This window comes from Lissotriton vulgaris, chromosome 2_1 (genome assembly GCF_964263255.1).
Source record: "Lissotriton vulgaris chromosome 2_1, aLisVul1.2, whole genome shotgun sequence".
NCBI classification, from domain to species: Eukaryota; Metazoa; Chordata; class Amphibia; order Caudata; family Salamandridae; genus Lissotriton; species Lissotriton vulgaris.
The window spans coordinates 205,430,800-205,454,987 of NC_141687.1; the positions used below are offsets into that span (position 1 = coordinate 205,430,800).

Consider the following 24,188-nt stretch of genomic DNA (forward strand, 5'->3'; position numbering starts at 1 on the left):
AACCTCTACAGTGAACAATTACCTTTTGCATTCAAAAGATCAAGAAACCTAAAGGAGGTTCTGACTTCCAAAAAAGTAATCAAAACTCAACACAAAGGAATGTCGAAATGCCTCAATTGCATACACTGCAATAATGCAATAATTGGCAACACATTCATGCACCCTTGTGGAACGGAGGCTGCACCTACCTCTTTCCGGCGGTGTCCGAGCGGGGAACTCCTGTCTCCCTCGCTCGGCCAGTTAACGTCCCGGTCACCCAGGACACCCTCTCTTTCTCATCCCCTGCAGGTGCCGACCCCTGAACGCGGAGAACCGGAAACCCTCATCAGCGATCCCGGAAGCAGAAACAGGACGACCTCTTTCAACCCGGAAGTACCCGCCCCTGACCCCGGAAGTGGACGGGCTGTCGACCAGCCGGAAGATAGAAAAAGCCCCGAGGAGAGAGGAAAGGCGTTAGGAGCAACCGACTCGTGGCAGGAGGCAGCGGAGAGCGACGAACCCCCGACAGAGAGCGGCGCAGCACGGCTAGATCGAAGCGAGGAGGAGGACGAGGACGTCTGGACGGATTACTGGTGGCGTCCTCAGGAGGAAGCTGGAGAGCGGCCGCAACTCGGACGAGAGTTGCGGCGGGGCACGTGAGTACACGTCACCCTTTCTCAGTGCCCCTGTACATAGAGTTGTATATAGATAGCTGTAAATATCGTAGGATTCACGAGCACCGAGTCACTGTATATATGTTAATATCCCCTGTTTCACGCACGCTGTATAGAGCCTAATCACTGCCCAGCACCTGGCACCTCTCTTCCTTCCCGTCTCTTCCTTGCCTCTTCCAAAACCCGTTCCGTCCCTCCCTCACCGTCCTCTTTCATACCCTCTCACGCCCGGGTGTAGGTGTCAGCATTCCGACTGTGTTGCACGGAGTAAAGCCCTTACGCTTCTCTCCCTTTCTTCAAGCCTCCGTGGAGCCCCAGTGCCATCCCGAGGAGACGAAAGGTGAAAGCGGGAAGCAACACCTGATCCAAGATCCTCATCATCGAACCGGGTCATCAACCAAATCCACCATCCCTAACTGCACAGTGACTTTGTATTTCCATCCATCTGTTGAAATAAAACCAGAGACATAGCTCACTATATTCGGCCTCCCCGCCTGTTATTCCGGTCCGCACGTTCCCCAAGTCCACAACCCTTCAAAAGGTCACAAAATTGATCTCCAATATACTGGCACTTGTGACACCAAAAACGTGATTTACGCGATCAAATGCCCGTGCGGCAAAATGTATGTCGGACAGACAGAAAGGAAGATTAAAATAAGAATATCCGAACACAAAAGCAATATCCGCACTAAGAACATAAAATCAGCGGTCGCCACTCATTGGCTCGAATGCAATCATCAAATTTCACAGCTGAAATTTACCATACTGGAGATACTCCGACAACGATATGACACAGACCCAATGAAACAACGTTTACAGGCAGAATTTTATTGGATCAAAAAACTTAATTCCCTCCAACCAACAGGGATAAACTACAGAATTGAATTTTCATGTTTTCTATGACCTTGAGCACAATACTTGGTACCACGAGAGACTTTTCGCTCCTCTAGCTTATTTGCATACAATACATGTTTGAACTGTAGATTACTATATTTTATTTCCATCATGTTTATTTGATACTCATTGTTAAGAGATCAGTGGATATGTTTCGGTCTTTTAAACCTCATGTTACATACCATATGAGCTATTCTTTTACACGCATCATTCTCAAATATCAGCACTCTGATATGGCTTTCCGACAATATCACTACACCTCCTGTAACTTTCTTTCCATACTCTTTACACTTTATCCTCTTATTGCGTTTGTGTGTTGTGTTTTGTTGCACCATTCACGTTACCCGGCGGTTCATCTGTCCTACCTCGATTGCATTTGCTCCTCACAACCCGTTCTCGAGGGTTTGTTTACTTTTTGTATGGTATCCACGTGATTGACTGTCATCCTATCCCTGAGCGCGTTATACTTCACACACGGTTAATTCAACCGCGGCGTTGAAATGCGATACCTTCGTCTTATTTTCATATGGATTACCGCAATCTGACTCCCAAATACATTAAATATATTAGATAAGACTTTCTCGTTCGTTATCTATGAACCCCGTTCGTTTATATTTTTTTCCGCGTTATCACGTGACTACATCACAGACCTATAACATGCCACCTGATTGGTCTATAGTCAATGCGACTGGTTCCGCGTTCGGAACTCCACGAGCACCGTGCGCTCCCTTCCCGGTAAGTCGGTTGCGATTCCCCTTCACTCGGTCTCTTTCACTTTGGCCTCCGGACCTGCATGCCTGTCACTACACCTCTTCGATAGTTTAACCCCTTAAGTGCTGCTGACGGCCAATGGTCGTCAGCAGCGCTACCTCCCCAGTGCTGCGCACGACCATTGAACTCACACAAGGAGGGGCTATTTAGCCCCCTCGTCGCCTGAGCGCGCAGCGGTCGCGCGCAGGGGAGCGCCGGAGGACGCGCCGGAGACAAGCCAGAGAGAAGCCCGTCTGTGTCCGTCCGGGCCCGGACGGGACCAGGGGCAGGAGACTATGGCTGTCCCAACTACCATCACGAGTACCCCTGTTACTGGCCAACTAACATACTCATCACAGGTACTATGGGATCTACGTCCCAGTATAGGTTCCACATGCGATGTTACTTTCCTTTCTAATCTTGAGGGCCCTTTTACATGCTCTGACTGTCATACACATTTTGGCCTCGAGGCAGGGGATAATATTCCTTTGCGAGTTCCTACCAAACCATTATGCTCTATACATAAAACCGACCCACTAAAAACTACCAAGGATCCCATCCCCATAGGAAGCAAACATCTACTATGCAATGTGCGCTCACTACCAAAGCATGCATCACAGGTGTGGGACCTGATATCTACAGAAAAGCCTGATCTCTGCTTTTTCACAGAGACCTGGCTCAAGCCTCATTCAATCTCAGCTATCACTCTGGCCATTCCAATAGGTTATAAGGTCTCTAGACTGGATCGTCCACAAAAAATAGGTGGTGGAATAGCCATTGTTTACAGGGAGGAACTAACTGTCACCATATTGGAGGAAATCAGCACCCCTCTGATGGAACTAATGATTTTTAAACTCTGCTCCACCTCCGGGGAGAACAGAAGGGGCGCGGTTGTATATCGACCCCCAGGTTCAAGTGTGGATTTTTCGATCTCACTCATGGAGGTTCTTGCGCCGTTTATTTTAAATGACCAGAACTTCTTATTAGTGGGGGACTTCAATTTCCACAGTGAATTAGAGACATGCTTGGAGGCCAGAACACTTCTTATGGACATGGAACACATAGGTCTTAAAAAGATGAATCAGGGACCCACACATGAAGCAGGTCACACGTTGGATCTGGTATTCTCCAACTCATCTTTATATATGTGTACACCCTCCACTCAAGTAGAATGGACAGACCATTTTATTTTAAAATTCTACACGAAGCCCATGGGTAAATCTAATGCAACGTCCACCTTAGCCACCAAGAGAAGACCTTGGCACAAACTAACACAGGACACTTTCCGAGAAGCCTATCAAGCTCCTATGATCAATGAGCAAGAGGGAATGATGTCAAATGAGCTCAATCGGTTTGTACATGCTGTCAATGAAGCAATTGATGGCGTTATTCCGCTGAAAGTGTATAAACCCCGTCAAGCAGCCAGACAAGAAGTCTGGTACTCCGAAGACCTGAGACATATGAAACAAAAGTCCAGAAAGCTGGAAAAAGTGTGGAGACAATCCCGGAGTCAGGAGGACAAACAATGTTATTTAACATCCCTTAGATCTTACCATAAAGCTATAAGGATGGCCCGTAAAAGTCACATTGCTATGCAACTTGCAGAGGCTGGGAAAGACTCTAAAGTTCTTTTTCAAATCCTGCAAACTTTCACCAAGCCTGTAGCATGCGAGACGGTGGAGGTTGCCTCACAAGAACTATGTGATGGAATCTCACACTTTTTCATGAACAAAATTGATTCTATTTATGCAAAGATACTGGCCACTAAATCGACTAAAGTAGCCGATCCTAATACCCCCTCTCACAATAGCCCGCAGCGGGACACACAGGCCAATCATTTAAAAAACTTTCCCCCTATTTCCTTAGAGGAAGTTATCACCCTTACAAAAATGATTAAGAGCGGCAGTCCGCAGGACATCGTTCCTGCCCGTATCATGCCCATGTTGGTTGAAACTCTTGGTCCTGGTATCCAGAAACTAATTAATCTATCGTTAAGTACGGGAGAAGTTCCGAGAGACTGGAAACGGGCGCTGGTAAGACCGTTAAGGAAAAATACCACCATTCCTTGGACGGATCTGGCCAACCTACGCCCCATCTCTCTCCTCCCTTTTATGGGCAAAATGATAGAGAAATATGTTAACAAACATCTGTCCAGGTTCGTTGAGGACACACATGGCCTTGACCCCTCTCAATCGGGCTTCAGGCCAAGCCATAGCACCGAGACCACCTTACTGTCAGTCGCAGACGATCTACATATGTACCAGGATGGGGGCTACTCCGTCATCCTGGTTCTATTGGATCTGTCTGCGGCGTTTGACACCGTGTCACATGACATCGTGACTACCAGACTTGTGAACATCGGTCTGGAAGGTGGAGCTCTGGCATGGTTAAGGAGCTTTCTGACTGACCGCACCCAGACAGTCATCCTGGGTCCCCACCGGTCAGAGGAGTTGGAGATCTCAAAGGGGGTGCCACAGGGGTCGTGCTTAAGCCCGACCCTGTTTAATATCTATGTGGCCCCCCTGGCAAACATCATGAGATCTCATGGGTTCATCCCTATGTCATACGCGGATGACACCCAACTCCTCTTCCCGTTCAAACATCTCACAGAGTCGGTCAGGAACTCTTTCTCCTCGGGGATGAAGGCAGTGGCCCACTGGATGGCATCTAACTTCCTGCAATGTAACGTTGCAAAAACGGAAGTGATGCTGTTCGGTGAGGCAAAGCTCCTATGGTCCCCAGACTGGTGGCCGCAAGAGCTAGGCCCAGTCCCAGAGCCAAAGCAGGTGGTAAAAAATCTTGGCGTGCGCCTGGATCAGGAGCTCTCCCTGAAACAATACAGCAACCAAGTAGTGAGCTCATGCTTCCATGTGATCGCCATGCTGAGGAAAGTCTTCCCTATGCTCCCTGACTCAACTAGGAGAACATTAGTGCAGGCCCTAATACTGAGTCGTCTGGACTACTGCAACGGGATGCTCCTATCAGCAAATGAGGGAGTTATTGCGAGATTGCAAGTAGTCCAGAACACTGCGGCCCGTCTTGTACTAAATCAGCCCCCCCCGCACACCATCGAAGCCTCTTTTGAACACCTTACATTGGCTACCCATTAAACAAAGGGTGAAGTACAAGATTGGATGTACTATACATAAGAGCCTCCAGAACAGAGGGCCCGAGTATCTAAACAGCAGATTCTCCCTCTATAAACCTGTACGGTCCCTGAGATCTAGTGATCAAGCCTTACTACAGGTCCCAAGAGCTAGAAAGACCAGGCAAGGTGGAAGGGCGCTATCCATAGCCGGACCAAGGCTGTGGAACAGCCTCCCTCTCTCTTTGAGACTCTGCCAGGACTATCTCCCGTTCAGAAAACAGTTAAAAACCTTCCTATTCTCCAACTAGTGATATCTGTGTACCTACTGCCACAAGCTGAAAAGGTTTTCAAGGCGCGGAGATACTCCTTCGGGAGGTGATCCTAGCGCGGTATAAACCCGTAAATAAATAAATAAATAAATAAATTCAGCACTAGTTCTAATGGACAGCGCAGCACTGGGGAGAAATGTTTACACGCAGCTAAGGTGTTAAAGCGCAGAATCAGAATTCCTCACTCTTATTTTTTCGACTGCCCATTTATTGGACCTTCACTTGTACACGATTTCTTTTCATACACATATGCTTGTAAACTGCTAGCTCTTTGTGCTATTTCCGACCTGAATGATAGCCCAGTATTATTTGTATGTGGTTGATTAATGTTCCAGGACTTGGCATGTAATACACTGAATGTAAATAGTAATTAGTTATGTTTACACATAAGGTTCGTTTGCTGAACGCTAAGGTCCTGTATGCTTTCATTTTCTAGGCCCCTGACGAAGGGTTACCATGTTTAACCCGAAATGCATTGGGCGGGCATGAAGTAATGCAATGAAATATTCATGAATGAAATTAATTTCTACTCATCTGAAAAGGAATATCCATTTGAAATGAATAAACACACATGATGATCTCAAGAATGATGTGATTGTTTCATTGAAAAGATAATTAAACATCACGAAATTTATGGAGAAACCTGCTGGTTTCATGTAAAATTAGCGCGCCTTTCAGTGATTTCCTTATCACAGTTTGGATTTATTCCAGTAAGTCTGCCATTCTAGCTGCTTTGTGGCCAATTTACAAAGTAAGGGCTTCAATACAATGTGCCACCGCAACGGCTGAAGGGACCTCCCGCCATAGGTGCGGCGGTCCCCCTGTACGCATTATGATGCCCCCACCACACTGGCGGTCGCATCCCGCATTTCAAATATTGGGGCGGGCCGTGCGGTCAGCAGCACACGCCGCAATGTCAGACATTAATGTTGTGCATTTAAATGCACAACGAGATAGGCTACATGCGGTGCCTGCCACCTTGTGCATGCAAAAGCGGCGGACGGTCTTCCCGTCCGCCGTGGACCCCCCAGCCATCCTAATATGGCGGGGGGGGGGGGTTCTGGTGTGGATGGCGGGCGGTTCGCCCCCGCCGGGCCAAACCGTCCGCCATCCTAATGGGCCCCTAAAAGTTGTAAAGGAATACTACCCGCAAACTTTCTCATGTATTCCGAAATGCCTTTGTTAGTAAGCCTCCATGATTTTTTCCCAGTCAATTGCGAGCGACTCACTGCTTTCTAAAGGAGGTGGGGTGGGGGGAGGTTACTAATCCTGAAACAAAATTATGAAGGAGAGTCCTTTGTTGCGGTTGGTAACGTTGTGAATCTGGCACTCCCATTCCTGAGATTATTGATACAAGCTTCATTCTATTCCTTGGCGGGGGTCAATGAATGTTCAATCAGGGACATTTTCCTGACTTTAAACTCACTACAAAAGCCATAACATTCCACAAGTGTAGTTAGAACATGTTAAAATAAGTTTGTTTTTCTTTTTTTCTGAAACTACTTTCTACTAACGTAGTGAGAATGGCTGCAAATATTAGAGATTTAGCCCCTGTACAATTAATTAGTGTTAATTTAAGGAATTCCTCAGTTCTCCATTTCAGGTTTAGATGACAAGGTTTCACCCGTCACAACTGTATTATGGGTCTGCTCTGACAATGTCTCGCCAGTTATATCTGTGTAGGTCTGGGTTCTGTTTCCTTGTTACATTTTAATTACTAATGATGTGCACATTCTCTTGGATTAATGTTGAATTGCTGGGATTCTACATCCCACTCTATACAAAGAAATCTATGCTAACCTATTATCTGAAGTGAAAGAGAACTCTTTTTTTTAAGCGAAGAATCTTTTTTAAGTTATATGAATACGAGTGTTTAGTACGAGCATTGATAATGTCAGTTTAGATTAGAAAATCTGGTATTTATGATTCCAAATGTCTGGTTCAACTGTCTTCCAGAATCTATTCCGTCCCAGACATTTCGCAATTCTTTCCCTACAAAGGCAGGTCTGAGTGGCTATGTATTAATTCTTGGGTACCACACTAGGGTGGGATTGAATTACATGCTATCTCCTTGGGGAGTACTGTGTATTGGATATTTTTAGTTATGTGAGGTTGTGCCAGAAACTACTGTACATCAATGTTCATATTCCCTACCAAATTTATCAGGTTGTAATTGTACACCTTTGGATATTTCTTTTGTAACATCATGCACCCATAGAGTAAAGCGCTTTGATGCCCGAGGGTATGGCATCCGTGCTATAAAACTCTGTCTAAATAAATGCATGTCAGACTGTGGCACTTCAAACATATTTATTATCAGTGATCACCTCCCTTTTATTTCTGTCAAATTTATAGCTCAAGGTCTGCCACTGAATAAAATATAACCAGATGTACATTTCATTCAGTTTACACTGACATCTACTACATTATCACTATAAGATTAGGGGCCAGATGTACGACGTGATTTTGCATGCGCAAACGGGTTTGCGAACCCATTTGCGCATGCAAAATCATTGTTGGCCATGTACAATTGCTAAATAGTGAGTCGCAAATTATTTGCGACTCGCTATTTAGGAATGGCAAGTCACAATTATGAAGGGGCGTTCGCTTCCTAATTGCGGCCGTATTGCTATGTCTGAATGTTTTGTGACTGCAATTGAAGTCGCAAAACACTCGCAAATTACCACCCTCTTCAAGAGGGTGGTAATGCAGTCGCAATTTGGAAGGGGTCCCCAGGGGACCCGTTCCACTTTGTGACTGTGTCTAAAAATATTTTTAAGGTCAGGCAGTGGTCTTAGGGACCACTACCTGTCCTTAAAAAAATCAAACGAAAACGTTTCATTTTTTTTTTTTTTTTTTTTTTTTTTTTAAATGCAGCCCGTTTTCCTTTAAGGAAAACGGCCTCCATTAAAAAAAAACTGCTTTATTAAAAAGCAGTCCCAGACATGGTGATCTGCTGAGCCCAGCAGACCACCGTCCCTGCGAGGGCTGGAATTCCCAATGGACTCGCAAATTGCAAGAGGCACATTAATATTGATGAAGCCTCACAATTTGCGACCCCATTGGGAACCACAAAACAGTGTAATAACACTGTTGTACATTTCATTTAGCGCCTCACTATTTGTGACTCGCAATGAGTCGCAAATTGCGAGGCGCTAAATGAAAGGGTTGTACATCTAGCCCTAGGACATTTGTGGTTGGTGAAGTATACTTTAAAACACTGAGGCTGGTGATCTTTCTCAATCAAATGACAATAGAAAAATGAAATGCGGATTTGAAAAATCCAGTGAGTTAAACATGAAGTCAACCAAGGGGGGAGCATGTGTGGGTAGGGAGATACACCAGAAGCCCTGAAACTTGGCAAGTGGGAACTCAAGAATCTAAGAATATACCGTTTATGCCTTTCAAGTTAGCTAAGAAGGCAATTAATAGGCTGCCCTGCTTGCCCGCTGTATTGCATTTCACTGAAAATTGATTCATCTATAAGCCATGTTCCTGAGAGAGATCAATTAAAATAATCTGCCACTGAAATTTCAATAACATATACAACAGGGACAAATAACATGGGTGCTAATTGTCTTCGCATCCTTAACAACTATCTAGTGGCTGCTGGTCATAATGGAAATTTATATTATGATGGTAATAATCAGAACTTCGCTCTAAGGGCCTCATTAGGATGGCGGGTGGACTTTGCCCGCCCGCCATCCCATCGGAAAGAGGGACCGCCCGCCTTAAGGGCGGGGGTCCCGATGTTGGCATTAGGATGCGCCCGCCACAGTGGCAGACGCATCACTCATTTTTAACATTGTGGCGGGCGGTGCTCCCAGCACCGCCCGCCACATTGTTAAAAATGCACACATGCATTTGCATACACTAAGCGGCAGGCACCGCGCAGTGCCTGCTGCTTTGTGTATGCAGATGCTGGGGGTACCACAGGTACCCCCCACCACTCCTTCACTCTGGGGGTCCGCAGGGGGCCCCCAGAGTGAAGACCACATGCGATGCCGCCACGGAAAGGCATCAGATTGGGCCCATCATAATATGGCTGCCGGTGTCTGATAGAGACCGCCACCATATTATTCTTTTTCCGCCCCGGCCGCAAGGGGACCGGGGCGGAAAAGCGGCAGACAGTCTTTCCATCCGCCTATGTCCCCCCCGCCATACTAATATGGCGGGGGGGAAACGAGTGTGGATGTCGGGCGGATTGCCCCCGCCAGACTGGCGGTGGTCACCGCCAACCTGGCGGGGGCAATCCGCCTGACATCGTAATGGGTCCCTTAGTTGGACTAAGAAATAAAGCAAGTATATGAGGAGTTGCGTGGCAAATCTCCTTCAGTGTCTCCCTGGATGAAGATAGTCCTTTTGTCTAATCAGCTAGGCCTCTAGAATGGCTTCCTTTTTTTTTTTTTATTAAAGATTTAGTACACTGTGCCCAATTTACACAGCTTGGTCGTGCAAACAACCCTGGAGCCGGCAGTGTGGAATAACAACAAACTAGGATCAGATTCACAGCTTAAATGCCGACATCCCGGGGGTCCGGCAGCGAATTTATCTTGAGCATAAAAATCCTGTGTGCAATCATCTATGGCAACAGTGATAACAATGATAACAGCCTTAACAATTCTGTATATGTTATCCGCCAATAAACGAATAATCTTAAACTTACCCCCCACCCCTGTCTGCCAACATCTGCCCAATCTGCCTATCCCCGGTTCTGCGTTGTAGGCCTGGTTACGAGTAATAGCTGGCCCTTAGATCTGGTACCCGTTGTATTACCCCTTCTCTTGCATCTAAGGGCGGGCCCAGATATCCCTGTTGTCCACCATCCTGAATTTCCCAGTACCCGATCCACTGCCAAATTCTACATGTCACTGATCAGTGTCTATACAGTGATCAGCGCCCTGTGACTCCAACAGAGTAACGTATGGTTCCCATATATCTACTGGCCTTGACCTGCTTGGCATCAATTCCCATTATTGGGTCAACTGATCTTTACAGTATGTGACAGTATGTAGCCAAACAGCAACTACAGGTGGCTGCGGTCTCTTCTAGTGTATTGCCACTTGCCGTTTGGCCAGTAGCAGCAGCATGGACACCAATTTACGAGATCCTTTTGGAACTTCCAAGACAAATCCCAATAATGTGACCAGTGGTGTGAGTGGTATCTGTACAGTAGTGATTTCTCCAATGTGTCGGACTACCTCCAGCCAAAACTGCGCTATCAATCTACAGGACCACGCCAGATGTATACATGTCGCGTCCTGGTGTCCGCATCTCCAGCATGTGGCGTCTGGGTATAAGACCATACGGTGCAGCTGCACTAGAATGGCTTTCTTGAGGTAAGAAATGTATGAAGAGATATTCATCTGTTCCCATGATGTTGGTAACAAAGTGTGGGGACAATTCTACACATATAGAACATGATACTAGCAATTATGACTTTGTTTCCCAGAAAACGTGTAGATGAATATGCTGTACAGCCATCACTACAAGGAAAAGGCTGAATAATAAAACATATCCAAAACATCACAATGAAGCAGTTTTGAAACAGAGCAAAGAAACCGTGATACATTTTTATGTTGTGAGGAAATCACCACAAGGTGTAGGTCATAGGCTAGAGGTCAGAAGCCTGGACGAAAATCTATGCCAACTTATGGTTTGAAATAGGAACGATCCTTGAAAATGGATACAGTATTAAGATTGATGGAGAGTACCTCTATTGATGGGAATGTAAACCTATTAAGACTCCAGTGTCTTTTTTTGTGTAATACTGAATTGTTCATTAGCACTTTGCAACCGGCTTGGAGAAACAATGACACCTTGCTATGACAAATTGAACAAGGTGATGCCTTGCTAGGAGAAATAAAACCTCATAGGGGAATAAAGTCTGCAATCACAAAATACAAAAATATAGGTCACAACAGTTTTTAACCCCTCAGGTACAAGTTCTTTCTCAACTAATATCTGATGAACATATCTGAAGTTGCTTGTATTCCCTAGCAGAGCAGATGTGGCCTCGCTATAAAGGCTAGACTATCCCCATTAAAGGTGTGGGCAAAAATAATTAACATATGGTTGCTCTTGGGAAGTATGGAAGAGAAAATATGAACTTGATGAAATGGAACGTACCAAGAGAAATTACCAGTGCTTCAGATTAATTTAAACCTTTTTATCCATCAATTTTGTGATTCTGGTCACAGGCTATTTCTTACAACTTGCTACTTAATATTGGCAGGATTATTCAAGGGAAGCACTGAAGCAAAGAAGTAACCATCAACTATTCCCATGCTTTAGGTAGCATCTAACAAAGTTGAAGTCAATGTTGATTTCTTCCCCAGAGTCGAATGCATGGAGAGAAGAGCTGTGGGCTGTGGTGACCGCAGACATCTGAGATCGTTTATCGCAGTTGGCAATGAACACTGACCCAAAAGAGTTTATTTTAATGTAACAAGCAGGAACAGCAATGGTCACTGCAGGTCAAATCCCTAATGGCATCAACTTAGAAGACAGTCAAGAAAGGACTCTAAATTTATATTAGCGAGCCAGCCACAAATGACTGATGATTCTGCTTTGTCACAGATAACTTATGCCTTTAGAAGAGCAAGAGTATAATTCATGCCAAATTTATCAGAATCAAAACTAGCTGGTACTTTGGTGTAAACTATACTGACCCTCCCACAATCTCTCGACACACTGTATTGGTGCGTGTTCGCATGCTTTTCTTATGTGTTTGACAATGTATATATATATATCACAGGCCTTGATGCATGTGAACATTATCTTGTAAATGTGAATGTTAGGCCTAATGCGGGTCTCTACTAATGTGGGCTATTTAGCTCCATTTCTGTGTAAAGCTAACCGAGTTTATACTAAATTGTCACATATTTACACTTTCTGCTGCATGCATTTTTAAAGCAAGATGGTTTTTTTCATTGTCTGTGCACAAGGACTAAAGATCTGTTGAATGTTGAACATATTTGAGAAACTGAAAGATACAAAACAACAGCTTCAGTGTCCTGCTTAAAATAACCTAATGTGAACATTGTTTTGTGTCCTTTGAAACAAATTAAGTTTCCGAGCATATATGCCTTGATGTTTTGAAAGTGTATACAAAACCCTAGTAATTGTGGCAGGGCTAGCAGTCTGTTCGGTCGCTTTTGGCAAATGCTCATGATCGAGATTCTAGAAGAAGCCTACTGAAATACAAGTACAGGGGGCATTACATTATTGTGCACGAGTTATGCTAAATTACTAGACTAAGCTGTAAGACAGCTTAATATAAAAAAATGTTGGGGATCTATAGTAATAAGTTAGGGATATGTGATGGGTGATGGTTGAGACATTTTTAGCTGTCACACTTATTTCCCTTTTGATTCCTGAGATGTTTATTGATCATTTTTACTGAAATGGTGCAAAGAGAATAGCATATAATAAATTTAAATACACTATAAAATCCAATTATTTATATGTGTACTAATGCTAGCTTTTGGTTGGAGCTTTGCGATATTATCTGCAGATGCAATAGATTATTTGACAGTTTGTCTGACTCCTAATACCCTTACTTCAAGTGTGCATAATACAGGAGGGAGAGACACCCAGAAAATCCCAGAGTACACAAATATATTCCCCTCTACGTTACAGTACTCCACTTCTTTGTACATAGGTTCACACTTTAGAATCCAAATACAGTCAATAATACACAACAATTCTCTAGCATTACAATATTTTGGATATGATAGAGCCAATTAAAACTGTGTACTTTGCCTAATCCATTCAGCACCTGGTTTACAGTTTGGCAGAGGGGTTAGTCTGTCTTAAACCTGATGGATGTCCCGCCTGCCTTATTACAAGTGCATTATATCCTATGCCACTTGTAATAAGGATGGCTGATATCCATCACAGTGGTGAAAGAGTAACCCATCCACCAAACTAGAAATCATGCCTTATGTCTTTAACTAAATAGAAGTATGAATTGCCAGGCTAATGTATTTTGGACTTTTTCTGGTAACTGTTTGGGCCATCACATTCTGGGAAGGGATTTTGTTCAAACTGTTTTTCTATGTAAGCAAGGTCTAGGTGGCAGGGCTTTCCAGTCTGTGTGCATCTGTGAAGAGCATGATTTAAATGATACTTTAATCTCAACTAAAGAACAAAATCTTCAAATGTTATTTGTATAATTCAAAGAAATGTACTTAGAGGAATAATGGAATGGAAAGGTACATCTTCTTGTGAAGTCTCCTGTATATTGACTGCAAAACGTAAGTTTTGCAGGTCCTAATACACTAGAATCACACAAATGAAAATGGGAAGAACGATATCTGACATTTGTATAAGGGGTTGGGATCAGAGGTAACGTTCCTTTATCTTCTTTAGGCTTGTCCCTCTCGGAGACCCTTTTGGGAAGGCACTCAAGCTTGGATGTGCTAAGCCACATGTCAACAGATTTAGGACTCGCCTACGGCACCCCTGTTAAACATCTGGATGAAGAGGCGCCCATCGAAATGCCCAAGATTTCTGCTTAACCTTAGATTAATTATTGCAAAAAGGAATATTGCTTGTTAGTGGGGTACTCCCTGCCTAACGGAAATAGACAAGTAGAAAAAAGGCACGTTTATAAAGGAAGAGAATGTCCTACAAAATAGACCAAACTATGAGGAAAATGACAGACCTACAGAGGACAGAGAGGTACATGGTTAGTTGCACTTACACCATGTTTGGGAGTGGAGTTCAGGCTGAAAGCCCTAGTGATAACGATAAGTTGTTATGGTGTCCAGCACTGCACCAGGAGCAAATGTATAAATGCTGTTAATGCGACTCTTAACAAATCCTGCTGGAATGCATATGTGGCTGTCATGTTAATAACAAGATCTAAAAATTAAATGTTGTTTAAAAAACAAAAGCTCACGTTTTGCAAGAGAAAAAAACATTTCAGACCCTAATTATTTTCAGCTCTTCTATTAAGTTGTCTCATCTGTCGCTATGCTTTATCTGTTAGTCTATCTCCAGATATCATGGGATTTATTTGACATTCGTATTGGTATATCATCACCGGTATTGCTAAACAGGGCACAAAAACATACAATCGTTGTACCAATGATGCACTAAAATACATAAGTGAAACTATACTGAGAAACGCACTTTCAAGAAAATGCATTCAAATCCTTCCACAGTTTGAACATTAGCATCCTCTTTTGAAAACATGGCTATTGGTTGAATGTGCTGCTTACCTGGAAATTCCAGTAGAGAGAATGGCAGTGGAGCTCTTTAGTTCCTCATATAGATCAGCCCCATTGGATGGAAAAGCTGAGAACTGTGCCAGCAGCACACGTCTTATTGCCACCATGGTCTACACATAAGCAAATTGTGCTTAGTATGGCACGAACGCAAAGATGTAATAAATCAACAATCTAAGCATATGCGTGCAACACTAGCAAAGAAAATAACTCAGTATAGCCATCAAGTGAGCGAGTGCTTTAAGGAAATGAGGTTCACTCTAAACATACACTTTATACAGGAGTGCATTAAACTGTGCCCACACAATCTACCCAACTACAATTAACATTTAGCAACTGTCTTTATTTTCCTTGTGCTTTTTTATTGGTTGTACTACATTTTACTCATAACAGATTATAACTGCAAAACATTAATGTTGAACCAGAGGAGTTCGGTCTCTGTGCCCTCAGCCATTTGCCCACTTTCAGAATAATCTAGTCTGCCAAACATTGCTAGTATGGCTAGTATTCAACTATGTTGGCAATAAACTAAGAACCTGCAGTAATAGAATACTATAATCAAAATATCATATCCAGAAATATTTTGTCCAAAATTATTGTTTACAAAAATAGCACTCCAATGAAATAATAATAAGAAAATCTAACTCAACAGGATAATAGGTTTGTAAAAAATGTTTAGAACACACTTTTCTTTTTATTTGTTTATTAACTTATTAGAACACAGACATAAACAAAAGCTGAACATAAATCGACAAAATCCATCATGAATCATCTGTATTATGAGAATAACAATGCCTTAAAGAAGTTGCAGGAACTTCAGCAACTAGAGGGGCGGGGAGAAAAGGGCCATAAAAAAAGGGGGTGGGGGCAGGGAAGCTGTAAAATGTGGGGGGCAATGGGGTGAGGTAGGGAGAAGCAAATGGAGACAGTTATCCAGTGAATGTAAAGAAAAAAAGTCAACAATCTAGCAACTGTTGAAGCAAATTTAGGACACAGTTTTTCTGTCATGTAATGTTTTTATATACATATGACATGCAACCACTGAATGTACACGGACACTTAGGGGCATATGTAGGTAATTTCCATTTTGCGATTCTTAAATAGCGATTTTTAAGGAATCGCTATTTGAGAATTGCAAAATGGAATGTAGGTAAACAAAAAAAAATCGCTATTTTTTAGTGAATTGATAAAATTCCTTAATTGCGATTAGCAAATCACGAATCGCAATTAAGGAATGAGTGTACCATTCATGAATGAATGGGGATACATTCTCAAATTGTGATTTTCTATGACAAAATCGCAATTTGAGAATCGCAATTCCAAGGGTGCCAGGGTGTCCAAAGGACATCTGTTGCACCCCTGGAATGTGCCTGTAAGTACATGTGGCGCACAGACATGCCCTAAGGGCATGTCTGTGCGCCACATGGCACTTTGAATTTAAAAACAAAAAGCATTTTGACAGGAAATCGCAAAATACCATCTACTTGGAGTAGGTGGTATTTTGCGATTCCTTATGCCCAAATCGCAATTTAAAAGGCACTCCTACATAGCATTTAAGGAATCGCAAAATTGCGATTCCTTAAATGCTTGAGCAAAATAAGGAATCGCAATTTTTGCGGTTCCTTATTTTGCTATGTGGCACCTACATTCCAAAACGATGTTTGCGATTCGCAAAAGCCTTCCTACATATGCCCCATAGTGTTCTTCCATTTCTTCTCCGTGCTTTCCCATTTTAATGAAATAATAAGCAGCAGGAGGCGTTGATATTATAGTTGATCTTATCCATTTGTATAGCAGTGGGATCCGGTAACATTGTCCAATAACAACAACTATAAACATTGAGAAAACAGGCGATTGCATTTAAAAAGGCATATTTGAAATTTTCTTCTAACTTGTGTTAGCATATTTCTTACCTTATATGAGAGGGAGCATTTTCTGGCTACTTCCTCCAAGTCAGATGACACTAGGTCCACAACTGAACTCCAGGAAATAAAAAACCATATCAACAATAATATAGGGCCTTTAATGATGCCAATAATCTGCAAGAGCAGCAACACATCATCCACATACAGCTTTTCAAAAGGATTTAAACTAACATACCTTCTACTTCCGATCTAAGGTGGCTATCACGTTCGCCTAGTTTTTGCTGCAGATAATATCATGGTCCATGAGGATTATAGTCAATGTAAAAGATTTACTTTGGAGATGGGTTCAGTTGCATTTTAAAATAATTGAGGCTGTATGTTGCCTCAAATGGAGAAAGAGATCACCTTTCAAAGCTGCATTCAACAAACCGTGCACAATTGTAGACTATGAAACATCTCCTACCTTTCTTTATATGGAAAGAAACGGATTTGATTTTACTACTGGGCACTGAACAAAATCGGTGTATTCTGCAGCCAGCTACTGACTGAAGATCCTGAAAAAATATAAAGGGACCTATACGGCCCACTCGAAATTTGACATACCAAAGGCTTTATTCCATCTCCTTATATTGCTTGAAACTGTATTTTGCCCTTACAAGCATTCAATAGCCATGTTGAATACCCAATACATTAGTAAAGACTGGCTTTTTGAGACTAGGAAAGACTCCGGAAGTGTTTACAAACTACAGGAAAGATGTGGTCCTTAGCCAGAAGGTCGACAGCGTGTCTGTTTAGACTCGCCTCAGAAAACTATGACAAGAAAATTCATGTGTCTTTGCTTGATTTACACATTTAATTATTTCAGTTGTTGCTTGTTGTACATTTTAGATTTTTAAAATGCAAGTAAATGGCTATTACCACTCAGAATTAGTGGTACCTAAGAATAACATAAGGATATAGAAACACAATCTTATGCATACCTGTCCGAATGCTGTTGATTTTCAAAATGTTGATTATTTCAGCAGTGAGGCCTGGACAGAGGCCCTCTCGTAGAATCACCATGGCACCAGGTAGTAGTATCTGAGGAAGAAAGACAGAACAGTGAAAGAAACAAGTTAACATCTTAGTCATTCTAATATGTACCTCAGCGAGTGCAAAGGGTGAAGAAAGGGAATTACTGTGTATGGTTGGCAGGGTACCACATCAAACGCAGGGTTACTAGGAATAAGCAAAAACATTGTTTAGAAGGGCACACACTAGTTGATATATTATGTACAGATATACATAAAATGCTACAGAACCAGAATAGGGTGGAAAACATATTGTGCTGCAAAATATTGTAGCAAAAATCAGACTACTATATTATTGCCAGGTAAGCATCAAGAGGTAAATATAAGTATACTATACTAACTAAACATATATGCCATGGGGATATGTGTATAAATATATCTTGAACGCACGTTGGTGTGGCGCTAAGTACTGTTAATATATACCTATTTGTATTTATGTACAAAATGTTATACTTACCTTTTTTAATACTCAATATTGTTGTATTATTATGTTTGTATCACCACTTTTACATCCACAATAGTCTGATTTACAAACAATTAAAACAGTTAGTTATCTGGCTTCCTTCTCTTGCTGTAGAAGTTGATTTTTTCATACGATTTTGAGGCCGTAGAGTGTTCCAAAGGAGTAGACATTGATGGCAGGAGAGTACAAAGTTGGATGGGGCACAAGCTGATGAAGGTAACAGGCTGTGCCTGTCAGATTAGAATTATATACGGAGTTATACGACAGGTCGTGGGCAAGACCTGTAGGGCTAAATAGTGAATAGAATTTTGGAAAAGTACCACGCCCTTTTAAAATGTTCTGTTTTGGACATTCTTTCATCCTATTTGGATTTAGATGTATGCCTGCGATGAGTGGACAGAGTATGGATTGCAAAGTTTATAACTGTGTCCAATTGATTATAAGAGTAATTAATTATTGAGTTCAATCAGGAGGCTGTTGAGAAGAGATCAGGCAGTGTTGCATGGGACAGTGATCGGATTTCTTTAGTACTGAGTCGCTCTAGTTGTAATAAATGCATCACTTTTTCATAGAAAGGCCGAACATAATGCCAAAGTTGTTTGCACATGGAGAAAACAGCAAATGATCTGTGGGAAATGAGACTGAATCAGGTACAGCAGATAGTGTAGAACAGTGAGGAAGGAATAGCACTTCTGTCTTGTAGAGTTTGGCATCAGAGACTTCAGTGCCACCCAATGGCTGATTTCTGCTAGACAGCCTGATGTGCATTTTTAGCTAGGCCTCTGAGCAGGTGGAGGAGCTCTTCAGCTGCATCCCCGAGCCTGTGCAGCGCTGCACTGTCTACTGGAGCTGCCTACGCTCTATATGTACTCCCCCTTCATATAAACACTAGCAGCCCGCCCCAACGTTGTCCGGGTTTGAATTGCTGCCGGCCAGTAGTATATTGTTTTGTAGGATTTCGTTTTGATAGCATTTCTTATCTGTGACAGGCCTGTGAAACGCACCGATTCACAGTGCACTGCTGATGCACTAAAGAGTGCGCGTTCAGTAGTGTGTGAACTCGAGTTTCCCTACTTTATTTTTCCTTGCAATATTATATAGTGCGAACTCAACAACATGGCATTAGCACAATTTACATTACAGAAAATCACATTCATTTGTGGTAGGCACAGAGAGACAAAGCGATTTGCTTGGAATCACAGGATGTTGAGCTGATGCAGAGATTCGAACGTAGCTCCCCAGCTCTAAAGTTCCCAATTCTAGAACTGGTGGCGGGAGGTGTGTCTAAAAGTGTATGTCGGTGCTGGCCATCAATGAGAGAGATCAGTCCTAGTTCTCACTGCAATATTTCCCTATTGATATATAGACATCAATGGTTGCTCATGAATCACACCAGGGAGTTCCTTAATCTAGGGATACTCGCGACGTCTCAATCTATTGCTTAAATAAAAAGCAGCCTAGCTCTGATCTCAACAATACGAGACAACACAGAACTCCCAAACACTTTGAACGGACAAAAAATGTGTGAAGAGCGAGATGGCACCTCACGGGCGCACCACCAATGGGACCCCTGGCTGGTACTCACCAGGATGGCCCTGTTATCATCATTGGTGCCATCAAGCTTTAACGGAAACGTGTCTCAAACCCAAAGTAAACAGTGCGTGGTGCAGTGAACACAACTTATTTGCAACAAAAACTAACAACATAAAACATTTAGACATATAAGATACTGTGCAACCAGGACGTTAAACTTTACTTATGTTCCTTTCTTTGTTGCGAACAGTAAACACTTGAATATAAAAAAGGAGAGTGTGAAGACTGCCTATCACTTCACACCCCACTTACAGCCAACATGTTTCATTGCCGTGGTTTAGATCAGGCAATTTCCTCAGGGCCACTCAATTTGAATGCCACTGCTAGAGGCACTGTGCTGCCAATGCCTTTGCGTAGTTTAACCCCTGCAGACTTGTGGTTCAGTGATTAACCTGTTAGTCCCTCCTCAGTTCTGCCTTGTCTTCATTTGTAGCCTCCCATAGCTACTGGGCCCTTTAATTTGGTTGTTACTTGACTTGTAAGAACTATTTCTTTTATTAAGTTTCTCCTACTTCAGGCACTACAACACGACGTGCTCCGTCCATCATCCCCTTTTGTATCGCTTTGTTCGCCCTAAGTGTGGCAGGGTATGCTTAGACGTGAGTCCCTTGTTCACTTGGCCACTGGATTCAAGATAGCCTGGCTGATGAGGATTATGAATCCGAAACCGGTCCCAGGATGCTTGTTTCCGGTCCAGGGAAGACATGGTTTGGCAGTTCGGGCTGGACTGTTCCCATAAGGCTCAGGGTCAGACTGATTTGCATATAGCCATGTCTGAACTGGGGTGAACTAAAGAATGGTGATGGATTAAACCCAGATCAGTTGACTGGGGGTGAGTGTTTGATTTGTTCAAACGCTCCGTCCATCATCTCCTTTTGTATCGCTTTGTTCGCCCTAAGTGTGGCAGGGTATGCTCAGACGTGAGTCCCTTGTTCACTTGGCCACTGGATTCAAGATAGCCTGGCTGATGAGGACTATGAATCCGAAACCGGTCCCAGGATGCTTGTTTCCGGTCCAGGGAAGACATGGTTTGGCAGTTCGGGCTGGACTGTTCCCATAAGGCTCAGGGTCAGACTGGTTTGCATATAGCCATGTCTGAACTGGGGTGGCTGAGTGAACTAAAGAATGGTGATGGATTAAACCCAGATCAGTTGACTGGGGGTGAGTGTTTGATTTGTTCAAACGCTCCGTCCATCATCCCCTTTTGTATCGCTTTGTTTACATTCACCCCAGCACCCGCTTTTACTTCACAAGCAGCCGGGACAATGGGGGCCGCCTTGTCGCTCATGGAGAGCCGGACGCATTCCTGCTCGGAGCACGTTGGTGTGTACCGAGTGTTCACGTCTGCGATGTAGGAGGAGCACCCTGGCAGAGCGGCAAAACTCATGAAAAGAGAAAACATTTAATAAAATTCACTGCAGCCACAAGCCAAGGTTTGTTCAAAATATATATATCTTTCAAATTGTTTCTTTTGCCTACTCTCTGTTTCTCTTGAGCATCCCATTAGAAGTCAAAGTAGTACGCCTTCATTTACACCTCTACTACTCTCATTTCCGCATTTCAACGTGACGTACATTATTTTGAAGCTGAGGTCTCGTGTTTATAAAAGGCTTAGCCCGGAAATCTCGCTATCTCTTCCAGTCTCTCATCAGGGCGGTGAATACATGGTGCTGTGGGACAGGAGTCTTTGTGATACTCAATCCATGGGGTGAACTTTCAAAATGGTAGGGTTTATATAGCTACTATGAATCAGACCTAGCGTAGTAACAGACTCGACTTGCCCCAGGTATATTTAGTGGTTTGCGTGGTAAGTTGCTGCAGCTTGTGTTCGTGCCTTGCTGCAGAACTTCATTGTGCAGTCCTTCCTTTTGGATTCTGAGGGAGTATTTTATGGGTTGAATTGTTCAAGGAGCTTGGCCAGTTGCTGAAGCTAGCAGGGTGTAGAGTTTCTGTATATAAATAAATTCCGGAAGTTCTTCAGGACAATTTCCATTTCTGGGTTTTCTGTCTAAATTCAAAACTTCACAGATCCTTCCAGCAAAACGTAGTCAAACGCTACATCATTCAGTGCAATTTTGCATATATGTGTTCTAACAGACCAGCTTTTACAGCTAATTCTAAAGGAGCACTCTGAAGACGCATCCAATGAACAATTCCAACACGTTGTGACAGGAAATCTCCAACCCAGTTACCCTCTCAACCCTAAAGCTCTGAAGACCTAATGGAAAACTGGTTTAAAAATCGGATGAAAATCATAGATTTTACCTGCAGTTTAAATAATATGGGTTTGCAGTGTCTCCACTTTCTTAATGTTTATCTTTCACATGTCATCCTGCCTTTTCCAAGCAGGTTCTCGGTCAATGATACTCCACAGAAGGGGCAGGAAGGAAACATTCACTTTACACAGATGTCAATTTTCGGTCTAAGTGAGCAGATTTCTCCATCATGTTCGACTAATCATACAAGCTTTGGCTCTAAGATTGCCACTCAAATTAGTATTGTAACAAGTTCTGAAAGCAGTCAGAACACTTTGATAACACTAATCCTGCACGCCAGTCACAAGCCAGCAGTAGTAATGATGAATGCCATAAAAACCTGAATCAGTATTGTTATGTTTCTTTCTTAAACTGTTTGTTGTATTCGCCTCAAGGTGCGGATTAGGAGATAGAAAAGAGGGCCGTCATAACAAGTAGGTAACAGCTCCCTATTGATGAACAGTGCATTAGCGTCATGTGTGTGATTGGATAGCGAGTGCAGGTGGCAGGAGAGGGAATAAGGTAACAGGAGAGTCTATGAAATAGTTCTGCAAGAGAAGAGACTATGCCTGACCCGGTGGGTTCATACTTTTGTAAGTTCACAGGCGGTTAGAGCTTTGGTTTTAGCTCTCGGGAGGTAAGATTGCAGGACCAGGTGCAAGATGTTTTTTAGAGATGAGCTTGCTGTTGTCCTATCGCTGAAGGCTGGTAGGTTGGGGAAGTAGTGTCTGGGGCGTCCTTTAAACAAGCATTTGCAATGCAATAGGTCTCACATTTGTGACAGTTTAAGCTATTAGCATTGTAAATGACAATGCCTTTTATTTATGTTTAAAAAACCAAAACAAAAATAACCGATTAAACGCGGCGGCAATGCCAACGGACGTGCGCAGCACTACGAAGGTAGTGCGCGCGATGGCAATTGGCCGACAGAAGCACGCAAGGAGTCAAGAGGCATTGCTGTTTACAATGCCAATAGCTCAAACTCTCATAAATGTGAGACCTATTGCATTGCAAAAGCTTGTTTAGGTTTGTGTTAGACAAGACCTTTTGATTTTACTAAAATGATTAGTAACATAGGTACTTATAGGGGTTTTCAGCCAGACTTCACCCATTTGTCTGTGATTGGGTCATTCATATTTTTCTTCCACCCACTCCAACATTCATCAAGGGCAATGTCAGCTCACTTCAGGCACTAACTGATTTCACTAAAAGTTAAAGCATACTGCACGTTCACAAGGACCACATACACACACAAAATAGTTCTCTACAGTATCACTAAACAAATTGAGGGAGCGTCGTATTGTTCAAAAATGTGTCACAGGTTCAACGATGTTGATTCCAAAATATCTTTTTTATTGAAGTTCATGAACTTCAATAAACAATACGACGCTCCATCAATTTGTTTAGTGATTCTTTGGAGTGATTGGGATCTTACCGGTAGATCCTTTTGGGGTTTTGAGCGTACGTACTCTACAATATTTACAGAATAAGTGATAAAAATGTAAGGTTTATTTTCTGTGCTTGTCCTTTCACTCTTACCGTTTATTCCTAATTTGTATAGTTCTCTACAGTCAAGTCAAGTCAAGTCAAATAATTTATATAGCGCGCTACATACCCAGAGGGTCTCAAGGCGCTTGAAGAAGGGAGGGGAATTATTTATCGAATATCCAAGTTTTAAGTTGCTTTCTGAATGCTAGGTGGTTCTGAGTGAGGCGAAGGTGAGTGGGAAGTGTGTTCCAGGTTTTAGCTGCCAGGTAGGAGAAGGATCTTCCTCCCATGGTGGTTTTGTTGATGCGAGGTACAGTAGCAATGGCTTGGTTGGAGGATCGTAGCTGACGGGAGGGGGTATAGAAGGAAAGTCGTGTGTTGAGGCATTCGGGTCCGAGGTCGTAGAGTGCTTTGTGTGCGTGGGTTAGGAGGCGGAATGTAATCCTCTTATTGACGGGGAGCCAATGGAGGTTTTTCAGGTGAGCGGAAATGTGTTCTTTACGCGGG

At 43.0% G+C, this 24,188-nt stretch overlaps 1 protein-coding gene across 2 annotated transcripts in view; it reads right to left on the minus strand.

Annotated features, from left to right (window-relative positions):
* RAD51D (RAD51 paralog D) overlaps window positions 1–24,188 on the minus strand; it is a 134,939-nt gene that overhangs the window by 106,950 nt on the left and 3,801 nt on the right. For both annotated transcript variants that reach the window (XM_086954738.1, XM_086954739.1), the window contains exons 2-4: window positions 17,793–17,892; window positions 16,861–16,922; window positions 14,942–15,060 (exon numbers count right to left, since the gene is read on the minus strand). In XM_086954738.1, coding sequence (XP_086810864.1) covers window positions 14,942–15,060; window positions 16,861–16,922; window positions 17,793–17,874 — 263 coding nt within the window. In that variant the 5' untranslated portion in view covers window positions 17,875–17,892. The remainder of the gene's footprint in view (window positions 1–14,941; window positions 15,061–16,860; window positions 16,923–17,792; window positions 17,893–24,188) is intronic.